Source organism: Pezoporus wallicus, unplaced genomic scaffold (assembly GCF_028554395.1).
Source record: "Pezoporus wallicus isolate ANWC-B61680 ecotype Strahan unplaced genomic scaffold, APGP_CSIRO_Pwel_v1 contig_4710, whole genome shotgun sequence".
Taxonomy (NCBI): domain Eukaryota; kingdom Metazoa; phylum Chordata; class Aves; order Psittaciformes; family Psittacidae; genus Pezoporus; species Pezoporus wallicus.
The window spans coordinates 3,350,822-3,370,746 of record NW_026640647.1 but is presented as its reverse complement, the minus strand read 5'-3'; the positions used below and the strand labels follow the sequence as shown (position 1 = coordinate 3,370,746).

General features: G+C 38.7%; 1 protein-coding gene across 3 annotated transcripts in view; it reads left to right on the top strand.

Moving 5' to 3' along the window:
• The window catches only part of HECW2 (HECT, C2 and WW domain containing E3 ubiquitin protein ligase 2), a 175,645-nt gene that overhangs the window by 110,547 nt on the left and 45,173 nt on the right, over nucleotides 1–19,925 (top strand). For all 3 annotated transcript variants that reach the window (XM_057419924.1, XM_057419923.1, XM_057419926.1), the window contains 6 exons: nucleotides 3,937–4,031; nucleotides 7,860–7,935; nucleotides 9,774–9,943; nucleotides 12,398–12,540; nucleotides 15,938–16,038; nucleotides 17,571–18,911. In XM_057419924.1, the coding sequence (XP_057275907.1) occupies nucleotides 3,937–4,031; nucleotides 7,860–7,935; nucleotides 9,774–9,943; nucleotides 12,398–12,540; nucleotides 15,938–16,038; nucleotides 17,571–18,911 (1,926 nt within the window). The remainder of the gene's footprint in view (nucleotides 1–3,936; nucleotides 4,032–7,859; nucleotides 7,936–9,773; nucleotides 9,944–12,397; nucleotides 12,541–15,937; nucleotides 16,039–17,570; nucleotides 18,912–19,925) is intronic.

Below are 19,925 nucleotides of genomic sequence, written 5' to 3'. Positions count from 1 at the left end.
AGTTGCACTGTCCAGGAAGTGTTAGCTGCTGTGAGGTTTCCATGCAGTTATCTGGGTGTGCTGGTTATCTCCACAGACTGTTATAACCCAGCTGGGATATGACTTGTGTTTTGGAGGTGTCTGCCCATCCCTTCTCAATGGAGTGTGGGGTGGTTCCACCTCTAATAGAGGCTGGGATATATGTGAAGCAATTGTTCTTACAGCAAACAGTTTGTTTTCCTGAATTATCAGTCTCCTGGAGACAACACAATCTGATGATAGAATTATGTTCATGTGTTTCTGTGTTCCAAGTTTATGTATTCTGAGTATCTTTTTATCCTAAGGCGTTTTTTTTTGTGGGTAAAGCTAAAGTATTAAAGATAGTAAAAAGGTAGTTAAAGCAGGAGACTTCAGGGAATTTGTGATGTTTTAAAAGGAAGCTATTATTTGGTGTAAGCTGATCTCTTTATTATGGAAGAGGCAAGAGCGTATGGTCCACAGAGGGAAGTACAATGCTATAATTTCATGCAGGAGTTCTTTTGAAATTCAAATGTCAGTGTTTGAGTCCCAGAAACCTTTGTTAATTCCAACATTTTTATGTAATGGACTTGAGCTATAAAACTATGGTTATAAAATGATAACAGCTATAGGCTTTTAAAGAAGGGTATTATGGTTTTACAGAGTGTTCAGATGAATTAACATATATATTACTTTTTGTAGCGCTGTGTGATAAAGAATCATGGATACTCCAGTCTAATTTTTGCCTTATTTTTAAATGAAGAAGGAGTTTCCTGTGGTCTGTATGATGTCTGGCAGAATGTCAATGACAATGGGACATGTGGGTTATCAGGAACACAGAGCTAGGTGCAGTCATTCTTTTTGCCCTATGAATGAAAATACTTTTTGTTCTGAAATGTCGTATTTGAATAAGACAGCAGATAGTCTTGTGGTCAGGTATAGATATCTTTCGCTTGGTGGTTTTACTGCTATTAACTTTTTCGTCACAGATCACATACAAATCTAATTAACTTGAGGGGAAAAGTAGGAAAGAAAAAAGAGAAGTGCAAGATTTTTCTAAGGGAAACATATGGTAACTGCAGTTCTGCCATTCCTTTGTGTAGTGCTGTATAAAGCCCAAACTCAATCAGTGATGCTTCTTTTGGGAAGGGGAGAAAAAGTCTCCAATTTATAAGTGCTCTGCTTTTTCTAATTATTTCTAGCAATTAGTCCTGAAGGCTCTTTTTTAAATTATGTGGTTTGTTTAGTTTATAAGAAAGGGATCATCAGATCTATTTCTTGAATCAAACATTTTTTCCTATTGCCAGCCACATACAGGTATTGAAAAATACTGTATGCTCTTGGAAGTCATTGAGAGAAAGAAATCTGAGGATGCAAAGCTCATAGCATTGAATTTCAGCTATTAGGGGAATGTATATGTCAGTGCAGTGAGAATATATACCGAACTTCTGTCCACCATCATGTTATGGACTGTCTGTGGATAGAAGCAGCTGATAACCTTTCCGTTGCTGAATTCCTTTCAGAATGGACGAACCGAGAGAAGGCAGTCAATGACAACAGACTGAATAAGTAAGAGCGCCAGAAACTCTCTGGAAAATAAAGTTTAGGTCACAATAAAGCTGAACAGTGTAGGTGGAAAGTAGTAGTCTTGGTGGAGTAGTTCATTGACTTCCCATGGTCTCATGTAGTCACGGTATGTTCCCAGTGTGATTAAGAGGTGTTCAAGACTTGAGTCCTGCTTACTTATTATGTGCATTTTACAATGTGGATAATCCACCACTTGGTATAAGTCTTGCCAGCTTCCACAAGTGCTGAAACTCCAATTTTACCTGAGCTTGAAATTGGTTTTGTGTTCGTTTGGATATAAGCATTGTTGGTAGGTCAGAAGAAATTGCTTGGTTTAGGAAGAAACTGCCGGTCCTGACATGTAATTTTTAGGTCTGGTAAACCTTTGTAGGTGATTAGAAAACCTGTCTGGATTTTGAATTTTGCTCTAAAGCTTGTGGTAAATGAAGCATATTTTGGCTCTGCGTGTAAACTCAGATGTGAGGAGGAGGAAGTGGGATCAGCAGCTCCTCCACCTCATAAATCCCTGGAGGCACTGTCAGCCAGACACTTTCCTTTGAAGAGTAGTTCTGAGGTGCCTCTTCTTTGTTCTGGGAGGAAGATAGTAAGTAAATGTTGTTCTATAACTTCAGAAAAAATTAAAAAAAAATAAGTAAGTAATTCTTTTTGGCTGAGCAGGCTTGCAGGATGGTTTTCTGATCCTTCTGAGTAGGAATAAGTGGGTATTTTATTTTGCGGTGATGAAATACCTCAACCCTCAAGGAACGATGCTATGTGTTTCAAAACCGTATACAAAACATTGCACTTTCATACTTCAGGACTACCAACATATTGTTAAACTAAGAGGAATTGAGCTGCCAAGGCTTCCATGCACATCCTGTGGCTGCTGCAATTTCTTCCCCCCTCTGGCCATTTTTGTCTGCCTGTGGCCATATCTGTACCCAGAGGTAAACCCTCCTCAAACTTACATGGAAGAGTTATCCCAATGGAGAAGGAAAACAGAGACATTGTTCCAGATAGGGGAAAATCCCACAGGATTGAGGGCAGCCATAATTATAGCTGTTCTGCTGGTTGGAAGAATGCAGAGGAACAATAGTGGAGGTCAGGCTTCTGTTAAATGCAGTTTAGCAAGCAAAACTTTATTCAGTGGGACGAGAAACATTGTGTGTTTGCCTTTCCTGTGTTCCAATATAAAGTGCTTCAAGCTTCCTTCAGATATATGTTATGCAACTTCTTCCAAAGTCTGACAAGAATCATCCTAGTATAAAAATGTCTTGTTAAGCCTTTTCATTAGCTGGTTATATTGAAATAGTAGCAGAAATACAAGCTGCAGAATTAGATAGTTACTTTTTGGTCTGTTAAATAACAGAAGGACCCAACACAAAGAGGACATAAGTAGCTGCTCTAATCTTAATTTCCTCTTGAAGTATTTCTGAAGATAGAGCACCAAATGATGGATTCTGATTGTATAGAATGAGCTTTCAGGAGTACATCAATCAGCATATTAATAGCTTTCCACCACAGTCAACCATACCTGCATGTCCAAACTTCAAAGAGTTTGAGTTTTATAGTACTTTATCTCATCCTCAAATTGTGTATGTTTATTCTCTTATTTTACCAGGATCAGGCTATTTTTGGTTTGGCATACTGAAAATATAAAGGCTTGTAAGGTCCCACAAAAAGGGGAATAGTAATGGTTAGGATCTGCAGGACTTAATACAACCTGCAGAACTTTTAAAAATTTTCACCAGTGTTTTGAAATCCACTTCTGTGTATAAGGCTTCCATTTTCATTTGATTAATTAATTTAAGAATAAAACATATGTGTAATTATTTTCTTATTTTATTAATCACATTAACCCTATTGCATTGAAATGGACTTGTCTTCAGTGATTAATACTGTTCTCATTTCCTTCTCTCTGGATCCATATAAAACATACAAAAGTGGCTTTGTGTCAGCAGCGGCTTGTGAATACCTTTCTTACGCAATAGTGACCATGGACATCTCACTGCAAGAACTGGGAAAAAATGAGCTGGTGGTGTTTTTTACTTACTGAGTAGAAATCTAGGTAAAGTTAAGAATTAAAAGCAGGATTTACCAGCTCTGTAGCTGAAAACCTGTTTAAGGTTCCCTTTGAGACAGGTTTCCAATTTTCTACAGGTCGAGAGAAAATCAATTTCAGTTACAGTTACTATGTGCTTTTAAAGTGAAGACCTATCAAATTAACTTCCCAAACTCAGACTGTGTGAACAGAGGTGAATTGTGACTCCCTCTGTGCCCATATTCCTTTCATTGTCTCTCTTTCGCCTGGGATCAGTCATGAGGGTTTTAACGTGATTTTTTTTTTGTTTTGTTTTTTTTGTTTGTTTTCAGCTGAAATAAAGATCTGCTTTAAATACTACCATGGTGTTAGTGGAGCCCTCCGAGCTACTACTCCATGTATCACTGTGAAAAACCCAGCTGTGATGGTAAGGTTAGCCTATTAGTTCACTGTATTTGTATAAAATGATAATACTAACTGTCAGACAAACCAATCAATGTAAGTCTTGTAGTTCTACCAGTGGCTGCAAGTTTTTGCAAAAAATTATATTGCTGGATAAAAATCACCAAATTTGGGAAATTGTTTTCATGGTTTTATATTGTTTGTGATAAAATGATAGTAAAAAGTCACTGAGCTTAACTGATGTGTTTTATGCTAAGAGCTTGATTTTGCTTGGTTTCAGTTTTGAGGCTTAGTTTGCTAGAATTCAACACTGTAATAGAGATGTTTTTCGCAAACTGAGTTGCTGAGATAGCAATTGTTAGTATAAAAATGAGACTAGACAAAACTCTGCTGTTGCAAAAATTATTAATTTATTTCAGTGTTCATATACCGTTGAGGTGTAACAATTCTCTGACTTTGAGAATAGTTGTCTTACTATGGTTTTATTGTAAGACTTGTTCTTTTGAAACACCAGAAGTTTTAGAGGAGGTTTTTTTTCTTTAGGCCTTTAAATAAATAGTGAAAGAAGACCCTTCCAGACTTCTATCCAGGTGCTTTTGATGGCAGTAATCTGTCTAACAGGCTAGCTCTTCAGTTGACGTGAAGTTTCCCTGTGCATTCAATTCAGTGATATAGCTGCCAAATCTTAAATCACATCTGTCAGGATGCTGTCCTGATGACTGAAGATACTGTATAGCACAAGTTATGCAGACTATAGAGCTTTTATTCTGGTCCTGCGCTTTTTCAGCATTGTGTATTATATAGCTCTATGATACTATATGTGCTATACTAGGTTTTATATCTCATTATATCAAATGTTTTTTTTTGGTTTATCTTAGAATGACAGACCTAGTGATAGCGTCATTTAATTAACACCTGTAACTAACAATAGTAGCATTTTGCAGCAGCATGAACTTTTGATATTTTACAGAAGAAACTATGTAGCAGTTAATGAGCTTGACAGCCACTGTCTTTAACATCAATTTATAAAGACAAAATGGTAGCCTGATTTTGAAAAGAGAGGGAAAAACCCCATCTCAAAATAACTCTTAAAATGGGCTACATGCTGCACTATATTATTACCGGGAAGCAGAATGGTGATACTGGGTGGAGAGAACATTTGAACTTGAGTGTTTTCTTGACCTTGTCATACTAGCCACCCATGTTTGTGAGATTCATTGCACAAAAGGACATCTGAACTGTCTTTAAATAGCCATTTATTTACTTGGTAGCTACCTGAAGACCTGTCTTTCAGAGTCATTGGCCAATCTTGGCAGGTGTTTAGATTTCTTTCCTTTGAAAGGTAACAGAGGATCCTGGGTATTGTACAGAATTTATACACCTGCTAGAAGGTGCAATTTGATATAAATGTTTTATTTGCACTAACAGTGTAGGCTTCCAGTAATAGTGTTAGTTTCCCTGGTTAGATTGTCATAAGACAGCTTAGATGAGACTTCCTCAAAATATCATGATGGGTTAGTTATACATAACTTAAATGTTAATACCTCACACCATTTTCATGGTTTTGATGTTGAGCTTGAGCAGTGTGCAGTAGCGAATACTTTGTTCTCTTGGCACACGTTGTGTGTGTTGTTATGGGAATGCTGTTTGTGAAAGTGGTAAGAGAGTCATGGCGTGCCCACTCCCTTTTCTTTAAGCTGCAGTAAATTACCTGCTTCCCTGGATCATTCTACATTTTCACTTTACATGGTTTGCTGGGAGACATGTTTTGGGTTTTCCTCATACTGATGGCATATCGCACCAGGCATTTCAGTCCATCTTATTTTGGAATAAGCAGCTAACTAGCGTGCTGTTGTGCTCATTTGAACCAGTGAAAATACAAGGCCTGATGTAGCATTCAGAAGCTCTGTGTTACACCAGATGAGATAGCTTTTGTAGTGCAAAAATAGGAGCAGGAATGCTGGGGTGGCATTTTGTGCTTGGCACAGAAAAGCTGAAATTGCTATTCAGACCATAATGGAACAGGAAAAGGTTATGAAGCGAAACAGGGATATGCCAGGGAATAATGTTACAGTTCATTTTGTTATAGCTGAATTGTGGGCAAATCCTATTTTTTGTAAAATTGAAGTAATGATTAACAACATAAACAATATTGTTCAGAGTCACTGGTGTAGCAGAAAAATAGGTATAGAATGAGGAAGGCCTTTTTGTTGATGAAAAATGTTTTTAAGAAGAAAACAATGCATGTTAAAATGAACCCAACAGAGTAAACTGGGATACAGAGTGTTCCTCTGGCCTTGCCTGGGCAGTGTCACCATCCCAGGGTGATGTGCTCCTTGCTGCTTCCAGGGAATCTGTCTGTAGATGAGGGCACACTGATCCAGCTGCAATGAACCTGTTGCTTTTGATGCCCTCATGATTTTACTACCAGCTGTCACTGCTTATGCATTCATATAAAGTCATAATGTAATGGTATCATGCTGGATGGGAAAGGGATAGTTTTCAGCACTCTGGTGATAAATGTCCTGCCCTGAGAACAGGAATGCGTCATGAAGCCAGCAGTGAGGGAATTAAATGGGCTGGTTGAAGAGCAGTGGTGCTTGCTGGCATGGTATGTTCCCTCACAAGTCTGTTGAGGCCCATGGGGACATCAGACATCAATGCTGTTGCTGGTTCTTCATTGTTTTGTTTGACTGTTAACATATGAATTATTTGAGCTTTGCAATGGGAGAATTTCCATGTGTTTGCTAATTCTGATGAAATTCCAATGAGCTTGTGATCATCGTGGGCGGTATTTGAAAGCTAATAATATTTAATAGCTTAAAGCAATATAAATAGGAATGGGTACATTTTTGGTTAATGTAAAGTGGGTTCCTCACAGCTACCACAGCTCCAGAATCATTTGTCAATCTGGTAAGTTCAAACATCTCTTCAGCAGCTCAACACTGCTTTACATACTTCACCTACACATAGGTGTATGAGTTTTATTCATTTTTGTTTATGGATCAATGGATCAGACAACTTCCTGTTTTATCACTAACATTAATGTCCAGTCCTGTGTTTGAATGGAGCTTTTTCATCAGGCTGTATCAGCTCTTCTGCCTGGATGTGCAGTGCCTACCTGGAGAACAGTTTGACTTTCAGGGCAGCTCCATCGATGTGCATCCAGCTGAATAATATATCATGAGGACATCTCCGTCTTGAAAGATAAATTCTTCTGCTAGTTGGAAGAGATAGACATTCCTAAGACATTAGCACATGAGGAACTTTTCATTTTGAAGTAGTGCTTTACCTAACGAGATTTCGGCAGAAACAAAACCTAAAAATCTATGAAGCATTGTCTTTTAGACCACATTCACATTCAGATATCCAATGCACATTTCTGGGTTTTGTTAGTCTCTTTTTGATCTCTTTTTTTTCTGTTTTTTTTTTTGTTGCCCAGTAAATTATCTATTTGTGGAAAGTGACAAAGGTTAACACATGTTGTCACTAGCCAGCTCAGTGCTTTGGTACATCTTACCCATCCCCAGTGTTGATCTTACTTTATGAAAGGGAAACCCGTGAGAAAATACAGTCTTCTTTTCTCTGATCAATAGAGAAACATGCACATGTACTAGCCTATACATGCTCAGTTTGGAATACTCCAAGTAGTGGTGTTTTAGCAATGTGTGGCATTAAATAGTAGGTATTTTCCTAGAAACAAATGCTTTAGCTCTGCCTGTCTGTGGTAATAGGCAATAGGTGGTCAGATTCTTCCCCTGCATTCTGCTTTACCATTGCATTATCATCCTCAAGCAAATACAAGTGGATGAAAACTTCTGTGGTACATTTAATTCTTTTTTCCCCTCTTTAGATGGGAGTAGAAGGCACGGATGAAGGTGCTTCTGGAGCCCAGCACTCTAGGAAGTTAGTCAGCTTTACCCTATCAGGTAAAAGCCAACACTACTCTGTGGTTTACAAATTATTGTTAGAAAAAAAAAATAATAAAACTATTGCTGTTTTAAAAAACATCAAAGGTGGAACCCTTTCCTTCATTAGCCTCTGTAGGAGCACACTCTAGTGGCTTAAAATGTGTCATTTCCTTAGAACTTATGTTTGTTGGAAACAAGCCAGAATCGTGTATCTTCAAGAGTGAAAGAAATGGATTTGATGGATCCCAGCATAAAAAATTGGGAGAAATTTCCCGTTTGCACAAGGGACAGTTCTCTCAGATGGAAGAAGGGAAAACGTAGCTTCCAAATAAAGTGCAAGCTGGTTCCATCCTGTTGAAGGAGTAAAAAGAGCAATGGCTGCAAATGGTGGTTTAGAAAAGAAAAAGATCTTTACTTGTAACAGCTAAACTGTCACTACGGCAAAGTAGCTGTATGGGTGCAGTCTACCAGCTTCACTTGTTTCAATTAGCACTTTATTCCACGGGAAGTCTTGTGTGAGACTAAGGCAGATTCAGCTTGAGCATAGTCACTAAAAGAAATTGCTTGTGAATCTTGAAAAGCTGACAGTGAAAACGTTTAGAGATTGTAGGGGTAGAGCAGAACAAAATCCTGCTTCTTGAAATGGTCTTCCAGCAATTAACTAGGATAAAGCTGATAGGTTGTATAGACTCATATAGAGTACCATAAAAATAATGAGTTTGTGCATTCTGAAACACCAGTTATGTTTGACAGAAAGGTTTGACTCATCCCCAGGAGTCCCCTAAGTTTGAAAGGTGTATTGAGTGGTAGGTCTGGAACTTATTTCTCAGGACATTTTTTGGTTTCTCATTTGCACGTGCAAAATTGTTGCCTTTAAAGGCAATTGTCCTTTTATTGTCTTGAACATATGGTAGGATTTGGGGATTTTTTTTTTTACTTACTGAAGCCACAGGCGTGGCATTTCATTTTAGAGCAGTGAATTTTGCCTGCATGTAGAAACTGCTCATCTAAGTATGTATGTTCCAGTTGCGTTAAAGTCATGAAGACTGCATGCAGCATATTGGAGTACCTAATGGAAAAAGACACAAACCCCTTGTACTTCAACACACCTAAACAGAGAAATATTTTACACTTGAGTTTAAAGTCTAACATTAAATAAAAATACCGCTTTGTTTTTGTTGAAACTTGCACTATCATTGAAGTCCATAGTCATGAGAATATGCACCTGAGGAAGTTCTTATTTATTGTTGTAAGTTTTAAGGGCTCCAGTACTAAGGTTTCCCTAGGAAGAAAGAAGCATTTTCGGAAACTTTGCCTCCTTTTATGTGATATAAATTATCTTCTTCTAAAGAACCAAAGCAACCTTCAGAATAAGTATTTGAAGTTCTATTTATTGAAGTTTTGATTTTGGGGAGGTGTGACTTCACTACATTATTTCCATACAGTTTTTTTTCTTAGCCCCTTACCCTTAGCCAGAAAGAGATCAAGTACTGTGTGATGGGTTTTTGTGTTGTTTGGGTTTGAAGAGTGGAAATACTTTAAATGCTAAGAAAAACATTTGTAGGTGAGCTACAAGTTCATGCTTTTTGTTTTACAAATTACTAACTGGAGGCTAAAATATAAATGAGGATGTTGATACCTTTCTTCCCTATACTCTCTTGGGAAAACATGTGACTTCCTGCTTTAATTGCCTTCTGTACAGTGGATCCAATTAACATATGGAGTAGAGTTTTACGTCTTTCTAGTAGTTTATGATGAATTGATTTCCTGGGTAATATTTTTAGGACAGCACTACATTGTGAACTAGCTTTAATTTGCTCAGTTCCTTTTTCCTTCCTTCTTGTTTTGCTTTACAGATATTAGAGCAGCTGGACTTAAAAAAGGCATGTTCTTCAACCCTGATCCCTATCTTAAGATGTCCATTCAGCCAGGCAAGAAAAGTACATTTCCTACATTTGCTCATCATGGCCAGGAGCGAAGGTCGACTATCATCAGTAACACAACTAATCCTATTTGGCACAGAGAGGTAATATATCCCATTTGAGAGCTGTCTGCCTGCTGATGCAATGTACCAGGCTTGTATGGCTTGTATTTTCCTCTATGCATTAGTGGTTACTCTCTGAAGGCTGTGAGCTTATTTTGAAGCTAGTTATTTAAAATAACACAGAAATTGTAGTCATTTTAGGAACTCCGTTGTTGGATAGAAACAGCTATCATCTGCATATTTAAGCTGTGTATTGAAGCTGTACTGCTGTGAGGTTTTCATTCCCTTCTCTGCTAACACGAGTTGAACTCACTCAACAGCCCAGTACATTTCTTGCAACTGCAAAAATAAATTAATTAAAATGGATTATATGTTGTTAGAAGACTATTTCAGAAAAGGCACAATAAGTGAGCATTTATGCCCAGTGATTGCAACCAATTGTTCATTTGGAAATGATATTCTCATTGTGCATAGCAGGTGGCAAGCTTTCAGTTTTGTCAGGCAGAGGGGATGCTCTTTGTTGTCGTCTCTATTTCCAGTGCTGTAGGAAGGAAAGCCCAAGGAGGCGTTACAGCACCGCTCAAGGGAGAAAAAGGAGAGCAGGTTAGCAGAAGCCGTTTTTCCAGATGGGTACGATTTGCAGGTCTCAGAGAAGAAATTCAGTCCCACAACTGTCTTTGAGCACAGAAGAACCAGGCTGTGCCTTTGGAGATAAATGTTTACGTGGCAAACAAGGTGCAAGAACTTGCACAAGTCCCTAACCCTTTCAGAACAGCCAAGCAGCGTTCTTGATCTGAGTCTGTTTTCCAATGAGCAGATGCCTGTAACCATGTTTGATGAATGTTAATGTGTTGTTTAGAAAGACTGGAAAACTGAGTGGGCTGGCATTAGCACTGCTCCGAGGTGTTGGGCTGTGCAAAAGACTGTAGATGTAGAGAATTCTTAAAATCTTTGGAAAAGCAGAGTTCTCATCTCTAAATTGATTCTTCATCTTTCTCTCTGTCCATCCATCTATTCAGTAGATGGGAAGAAAACCTACTCTTGTTCTTCCCCATTTTTCTCCTCCAGTTCTCCTTGGTTTCGGAGCTTGTAAGAAAAGTGATAATGCTCACTGGTGCAAGCATTGTATCAGTTTGCCTTAGCTGCTGTGTCTTCCCTGTAGCAATGCTCTGTCAACAGCAGCTTATGATCCCATTACGTACGCTGCCCTAGTGGTGCAGAATCGATCTTTTACATCTGTTCCTTTCTGCAAAATAATTTCCAGTTTTATAGCAAACTGAGAGTGACAAATTTTTGAGTTCTGTTTATCACAGAAACCCAGCTCCAACAGTAGCCCAGCATGAGGAAGTGTTTTTATTCCTGACCCAATTTAATTGCTGGTTTGAATATATTTAGCTGGTGGCGACAGCTGAACTGAAGAGTTAATCCTCCTTTTGTTCCCTGTTCAATCCATCTTCTGCTATCTAGCCATCTGTTTATTAGGCATTGTACTCAGGTTGGCATTTGCTCAGAAGTCTTATAGGTGGCAGATAGTAAAAGGATAACCAGATGACCTTGCCTTTTCTAAGTAGGTTATGTTATATTATATCTTAAAGTCTAGAGGAAAAATAAAGATCTTTTGTTTCTAAGCTCGCTTTCTTAAGGGAATTTGTTGCCACATTGTGTGTATTTGTGTGTGTCTGCCTGCTCAGATATTTGCCCTGTACCACTTTTGAATTTTTTGGCTGTCTTCAGGCAGCCTTGACAGAGCAGCAGAGATTTCAAAGGTGAAGTATTCATAAACTGCCCTGAAAAGTGATCTAGGCTGAAAAGTGATAGTGTTCCTTTGTAGGGAAAAGTAGAAGAGTTATCTTAACCAGATATCGGAAATCTTTTCTCAATCAGCATCATGTTGTTTAAAGGCCACAAGTGCAGAAAAAGTTTCTGTTGGAGTTCGCTGAGATGATGTGTGAACTTTGAGGCAAAAGTCTATAGAAAATTATCCTCCTTTAGTTACAGTGCTCCTGAAAATAATGTATACACATTTTCCGTTTGACTTCCTATCATGCATACAAAAAACTTAATGTACTTAATGTAGAGTGTGGTGCTGGATGGGAAGTTCACTAAGCACAGCCTAGACTAAGATACTTTCTTCCAGCTTTGACCTGGCTACTCTCCTACACCTGAGAGAGTACAGCAAGGATTCCATCTGAAGCACTAGGGTGCATTGCTTTCTCCTTTCTTTTGTAGATGAGGAAAGCACTTTTATCCAGTGCAGTTTCTTACTGAGCGATTATTTTCAAGGAATGGTGAAAGGATCTGGGTTTCATGGGTGGCTGGTTGCATATGCAAAAAAAATCCAGTGCTTAGTAAATGATGCTGACATTTTTTTGGACTATGGAAACTGCTGTCATCAGTCATTGCTTTTGGAATTCACTGCACGCTAGTACTAATGATGTACATACTTTATGAATAGAGGTGTATTGATATGGTGTCAAATATGTTCTTTCCTTCCAGAAATATTCTTTTGTTGCACTTCTAACAGATGTCCTGGAAATTGAGGTTAAAGACAAATTTGCCAAGAGTCGTCCAATCATCAAGCGCTTTCTTGGGAAATTAACCATACCAGTTCAGAGACTATTGGAGAGGCATGCAATTGGGTAAATGAATACATTCTTAATGCTATCTGCCATTGATAAGGGAGACTCAGCATCCCTTTTGGCTTACTGGCACAGACCAGCAAATTTCTACCATGTCTGTCATATGAAATTTAGTAGGAATTTTAATAGCCTCATTGTCTGACTGGAGAATGTAGGTGTTTCTAACCCTGTTCTGAATGTATGTACCCATGTTTGTGTATATGCGTGTCTATAATTTCAGCTTAATTTCTTTGCACAAAAAATGTTAACCTCACAAAAAATATTACCTTCTGGCTAGCTAGCCAAGAAGCAAGGCATTATCACAATACTACATGATAGTGTGCAAATTTTTTAGAAGAAGCGGATTTCCTTGTCTCACTTCTTCTACAGTTCAGGTATTTTTAATTGTCAGTTTAATAATCAGAGATTTAATGTCTGTTCAGCTAATTGGCTAGAACTGTAAGGCTCTGACCCCTTATTTTTCATAATGTGGTCGAACTACGTGATTAAAATTGCCTTTTGCTATGAATAATGCACTGATGGGACTCAAAATTCACCTGTTGAGCTATTAAAGGAAAATCCATTCATTATTTGATAGCTGACTGTTCTGGTATAAAGATGCAGCTCAAAAACTTCTAAGATGTTTTATACTTTATGATAGTTACTGGAGGGGACATAGTGTAGTCAAGTGGATGATCCAGCAAAGCTTTCATGCAACCATATGTACTCAGAAGAGCCTAAGACTTGGCACTGTGGTACGTTGCAGGTGTGAAGCAAATGGCTGAAGGTCTGCAAGTGACACAGTGGTGTGTGCAGAAATGTAATTTTACATTTAAGATAGAGCAGTAATTGTAGAGTATATTATTTTGCTGTCATCTTTTTACGTTTATACGCCTTATTTGACAAATTAGGAAAAAAAATCATTCCTTGAAAGTCAGTGGGGGGAATTGAATTATTCGAGTGTGTTTTGTATAGGATCTAACTCAAAGACTGCTAAAGTTAACGTCTCCATTAACTTTAAAAAGGCTGCTGGATGAGGCCCATGAGGAATGATATTGAAATAAAATGCATATATTCTTCCCTGAAAGTTTAAGGGCATCGCAGTATCATCAGGTTTTTGGACAAAACGCAGGATATAAATGACTGGCCTCCTTTTTCACAGATATTCCCATCAAAGTAACAAGTTGTGTAAATGGAGAAAATCAAATTCAATTTGAAAACATTTTTCAGCTTTAAGTTTCCAAAGTGGTGGTTACACTGGTAAGTAAAGTAAGAACAAAATTATGAGTAGCTTAAAATTTTGATGATGTCTCCTGATACAGAAATTATTAAACAAAAAAATAGCCTACCCATTTGATTTGTAGTGGTATCCAAGAGGAGTTCAGGTGTATGTACATTCCAGCCTTTCTAAGAAATGCTTCATCTTTGAGTTTCAACAAATTGTGATGAGCTGAGCAAGCAGCTTTTTTCTATTAAATTTGCACACTGCTATACACTCAATTACATGCACCATGATACAGACTGGTTTCAAACCTAGTTCAGGGTTTCTGTGCTAAACCCCCAAATGCTTTTTCTCTTCTGGGATTCCCAGTGCTGTGAGGTCTGGAAATTGCCCATTTGCTGTGTTCATCAGTTCTTATCTATATTTTTTTCTAACCAGTACTCTGTAAGACATTCCCTATTTTCTTCTCCATACTTCTGTATATTTGATATATCAAATATTATTAGGAAAGGAAGGGCTATGTAACAATTATGTAGTGAGAATATAAGTAAGTATTCAGTTTGGGTTTGCCATTCTGCTCTTAAAACTGCTATTAAATCAGTTTTGCCTGTTCATTTGTAATTTATTTGTCCATTTTCAGTTTTTGCATGCCAGTCATTTCTCAGGGCTCCTTTTCCTAGGCATTGTAGACAGACAACATTCCACCAGAAGTTTTGAAAAGTAAAGGAATGCTTTATATAGATGTGAAGTAAAAATGTATACCAAGTTTACAATCAACTGCTAATTGTCTCATAGTCTGGTTTTGGTCAAGCGAGTAATCATCTTCAGTTTCTTCTTCATTTTCGTGATGTCAGGGACAAATGAAATCCTCAACTGGTTAACATGTGAACTTGAAATACTGTATGAACAAAGTCATGTACTCTGTGTATGTAACTTGTCTCTCTCTCTATTAGTGATCAGTATTAATGAATGAAATGGGGAAGTCCAGAACCTGCCACTTTTAGACAGACTGAACTAAAATTCTGCCCCATTTTCAGCTGTTGTCATAGCTCACAAGTTTGTGTAACGAAATGGCAAGTGGCTTTAAATTTCATAGAAAATACAATAAATGAGCATGAGAATCATCTAGTACTGATTCAACTGAATATGGAGCAGACATTCATGTTGTGGCTTTCTCTAATCTTGAATGGCTTAGAGTAATATAAACCTTATGTAAAACTTAGAAACCTCAGATGGTAATCTTTTGAGGATACCTTTGAGTCTAGCTGAAGAATTGTACTTGGACTAAAGAGCAATGAAGCTGTGACAGATCCTGGAGACACTACTACAGTCATTTCACATACTTCAGCCTTTAGAGCAATGTGGGGAGGCTACTTTGCCATACGTTGTCCACTCAGGACTCTTTTTGCTAAAGCTAATGCAAACTGCTGCAGCTCATTTCAGTAATGACCTTGCATTTGTTTGAGTCTGTCACTCATACTGCAGTAAGTGTGCTCCCAGTGAAGGAGAGGTGCTTATACCAGTATAGATTTATCTGCATAAAACAGTAATTTCCTATGGGGGTCTTCAGGAACCTCCTCCTCTCCCTTCAGCTGTCCCAGCTGTGCTGAGGGGGACTGGGGCTGTGAATTCTGGCTATGCCTGACTGGGGCTGTGAATTCTGGCTATCCCTAATAGGAGTGTGTAGCCTAGGATCTAATCCTAAGTCTCAAGCTGATACAAGTGCTTAGTCAAGTCTGAATCCCACAGAATTGACTAACTCTTAAGAACCTATTTGAAGTTAAATTCAAGCAGTAAAAGCATTTCTAAATAGGAATGCAGAAGTGCTTTATTGAATGAAAATTAAAATGTGAAAAAACTGTCTGGGAATTTTGTATACAGTAAAATACCACAAGGGGGCAGGAGGTTTTAATAAGTAAAGTTAGTTATAGAACATTTTGGGTTGGGGGAAAGAAGAGGTTAGGGGAAAGGGATCCTTTGCATTTTGATTTCTTTAGGGCTTTAGGAAGATATTTTCTTCTCTATACAAGTGCTTTTCCATACAAGCAAAAGTGTATGGCTGATTTTAACACTGTAATAGAAATTACCTGCTATCATGCCCACCCTTAGCTGATAAAAGCCTGTAACACAAAATACTGGAAAAAGACAACTAGTTTAAAAAAAAAATCCAACAACCCAATATCTTTATTTTTGCAGAGACCAAGTTGTCAGCTATAACCTTGGCAGAAGGCTCCCAGCTGATCATGTAAGTGGGTATCTCCAATTCAAGGTGGAAATCACATCTTCTGTTCATGAAGGTGAGAATTTGTCAGTGCTCTGGATCTCCAGATGGAGACAATTTCTGTGTGTTTCTGTTTATAGGATTTTCCATGATAATATACTTTCTCATTTGTGTACAGTTCTCTATTATAGATTTTTCTATTGGGATTCAAAGTTTAGATATCACTAAGATGTGGAAATCACATCTTCTGTTTTGGAGATGGTAGTTCCATAGTTCCAAAAGTACACGTATCATACTGTTTTCCTATTTTTTTAGATAGATTTTAAATGAATCTGCTTATGATTCTCATTCATTTGGACAGATTGGGTAATCTAGTTCATTGCTTCTCTTCACTCTGCAACATCCTTGTTCTGTAACACCTTTGGATGAGATAAGCAGTTGCAAGTAAGATTCCACCTGAGCTCTCCTCCTCTGCTACTCTACATGCAGATCAGTATGTCCTGTCCCACTTTTACAGGACTCTGTCCTGCTTAGAACCAAGAATATCTGTTACAGTTCTAAAAATACATGCTTCAGTTAGGCAGTTCTTTTATTTCCCTTTTTTTCCTGTTCTGAAAGCAACTAGCAGAACACGGCTGGTACAGTTACATGTTTATAACATCGTATGTGTCTATTTACATGTTTGTGTTCTTAGATTCTCCTTCATTAGGCTTGGTATAATCTCTTTGGTAGCGAGATGCTGCTCTTTTAACTTGATAGAACCTTGTCTTTTTTGTAGCCATGTAGTCTTGTATCTCATGAATGTTTTTTGCTTTGTCACCATTAAAAAAATGCTTCTGTCTTCAGTCCTGTTTGTTGCCAGGCACTCCAGTTCACCAGCTTCATGTTAGGTTTCTTGCAGGTGTGTTCAGACATTTACAGCTTCATTTTTCAACTCTGTGCCTGTTTAATTTCCATGCTGGGAGATACCGTCTTGTCTCAAATGAGATGGCTTATTTTTGTTTCTCTTTTAGATATATTCCCATAGCATAGCTAATATCTCATGAACTTTACTTAAGTAGATTCCCATTCTTTGCTGTTCATATAGATTAACTCAAAATAAATGTTAAGAATCTGGTACTTGAATACAATTTGTGATTCCTCATGTGATCTCAGATGCTGTTTTGCATGCTGCTAAGGGTGTAATGACAGCTGATGTTAGTGACTGGCTTAGTGTAAATCCTACTTTTGGATATGAGAGGTATGCTGTAGAAAACTGGTTCCTTGGTGGTGAGGCTGGTTTTACTGATACTTTGGCAAGATGTTTGGTAGTGCTCTGTCTTTTGAAAGCAAAATGGGAGCAATTTAAATTCATGTTTCATATCCCTTAAAATTTCCATGTTCTACAAAATAATAAAGACTTACACAGTCAAAATTCTGTACCTGCTGTTATAATGCTGTAGATGCTTCTGTTGTTTTAATTGTATTTTCTTCCCTTAGTTTTCTGATTGAAATAAGCAAAGATCTGGAAAGATGTGTATCTTTATACCACTTCTGTGATACAGACAAAGTAGAATGAGCTGTCTGTTGCTGGATTGTGCTTCACATTTGGCCTTTGTGTCTCCGCAGATGCTTCACCAGAAACAGTTGGCACTTTGCTGGGAGTGAACTCTGTAAATGGAGACTTGGGGAGCCCCTCTGACGATGAGGACATGCCACCAGGACATCATGATACATCTACAGTGTGTTCCAACGGTCCAGTCCTTGAGGATTCTTCTGGAGAAGCAATCCTGAGACACCCTTTAAGGACTAGTAGAACTTTGGAAACAGACCAAGATGAGTTGACCTCCAGTGCTTCAAGATCGTCACCTAGCAGAGGTCGCCAGGACTCACTAAATGATTATCTGGATGCAATAGAACACAATAATCATCCCAGACCTGGGACATCCGCCTGTGGCGAGCGTCCACGTGGAGCATCCCCAAAACTGAGGAGCAGCTTCCCTACTGACACAAGACTTAATGCTATGCTTCACATTGACTCAGATGAAGAGGAGCATGAGTTACATCAAGACCTGGGTTTCCCATCTTCCTTGGAAGATGATGGTGGTTTAGTAATGCTTAATGGTGCTACAAGAAATGTTGAAAGAAATGGTTTAAGTTACTCATCAGATCAGGTAATGCAAGGGTCTGCAGAGAATGAAAACGTTTCAACCTCTGAAGCTCCTTTGCCATCAACTGATGACCAATGTGAGGCTCTCCCAGAGCTTCCACTGTCAGAGTTAGCAGGAGGTGAAAGCCTGCAAGGTTCTCAAAGTGAAGCACCAGCAGACCAGGCTGGCAGCGAGTCGTGTACCACTCAGGAGGCAGAGCAGCCTCCTAGCAGTGTAGATGCAGGAGCTGCTGATGCCACTGCTGGGAGCAGAAGGGGCATTAGTGAAACAGAATCCACTGATCAAGGGTCTGAACCTTCACAGATATCATCAGAAACTGAGCAGAGTGACCCTGCTCGCACGGAAAGTGTCAGTGAGGCCAGCACCCGGCCAGAAGGGGAGAGTGACTTGGAAGGGGCAGACAGCTCTTGCAACGAAAGCGCGACTGTGCGACGTTCTTCAGTGGAAATGCGGTGTTCTTCATTTGAAAATGCCAGGTTTCCTGAGACTCCAGCCTTTTCTTCTCAGGAAGAGGAAGAGGGAGCTTGTGCCACCGATGCAGCTAGAACTGAGCCAGGTGCTGAAACACAGGACTCTGCAAGTACTTCTGGTTCTCTGACTGTAGTAGAGTTACCTCAGGAAGAAGGACAGGCAGCTGAGGCAGGTGAATTACAAGACCAAGAGGAAGCAGAAGAAATCTGGCAAAGAAGAAGAAGCCTGCAGGCAGCACCTGCCAACAGCCAGTCTCAGGATGAAGAAGTTGAAGGAGCACAAGCAGCTTGTGAGGGTGCCACAGCACAGGTTGAAGGAGCTACTGGAGGTAACTACTGCAGGAGGCACTTTCTGAAGTGGCCTTTCTGCAGCCAGTAAATATGATTAAGAAATTAACATCTGAAAAATAAACATCTTTATTTCTCTAATTATCTTTCAAGCTTTGGGGTTTTTTTGGTTTGATTTCGTTTGGTTTTTGTATTTTCCTTTGAGATTCATTCTTCTCTTCAAGAGACTCTTGGAGGTTTTGCTTTAACAAAAAATCAAACCTGAAATATCCAAGGAATGTTTATTTTGAAATTGGATATATTGTAATTCCTGAGAAAGTAGTGAGAAGGAGGATGAAGAGGAGGAAAGAACTCCACAGTATTACCCTGCTTGCAAATCAAAATGGTAATGAGAGGGGACAAAATCCCAGAAACTATGCAAACCAGGCCTTTTCTTTCACATGTTTATATATTAGCGTTAAAACATAAGGGTAATCAAAAGAAAGCTAGAGGGGTTTATGTCTCACTGAAAATCATTGAAAGTGGGTATATGACCCTAACAGATTTCTTTCAAGCACCTTTCACAATGGGTTATCTGTTAAATTTCTTCAGGGGTTATAATGGGTCAAATCAATTGTGTTTCTGAATGCATCTTTTCCATAATATTTCAAAAGCTTGGGGCTCTATTAATTTGTTCTCTTCATAAGCAGCTCTTTGATTTGGAAAGAATATCTTTGGTATTTATTTCAAATACTGTCAAAAATTCTTTTTTTTTTTACAGCATTTTCTAGACATTTGGGACTCAATTAGGGGTCAGGCTGCACCATGTTTTTGCAGATCAGTGTGGCTGCAGCAGGGAAGGTCAATGGACAATTTCACCTCCCACTGTTACAGCAAGGGCAAGGTCAGGCTTTGTCCTTGTACACTGCTGGAATATGGCTAGGGAACACACTGTTGCTTCAGTGCCCTGGCTTCTGCTGGTCACGGGTGGACATGGCACATCACAAGAGGTGACATTTTCAGGGTCAGGACTGCACTACATCCGAGAGAAATCACTTCCTAGAACTATAGACATA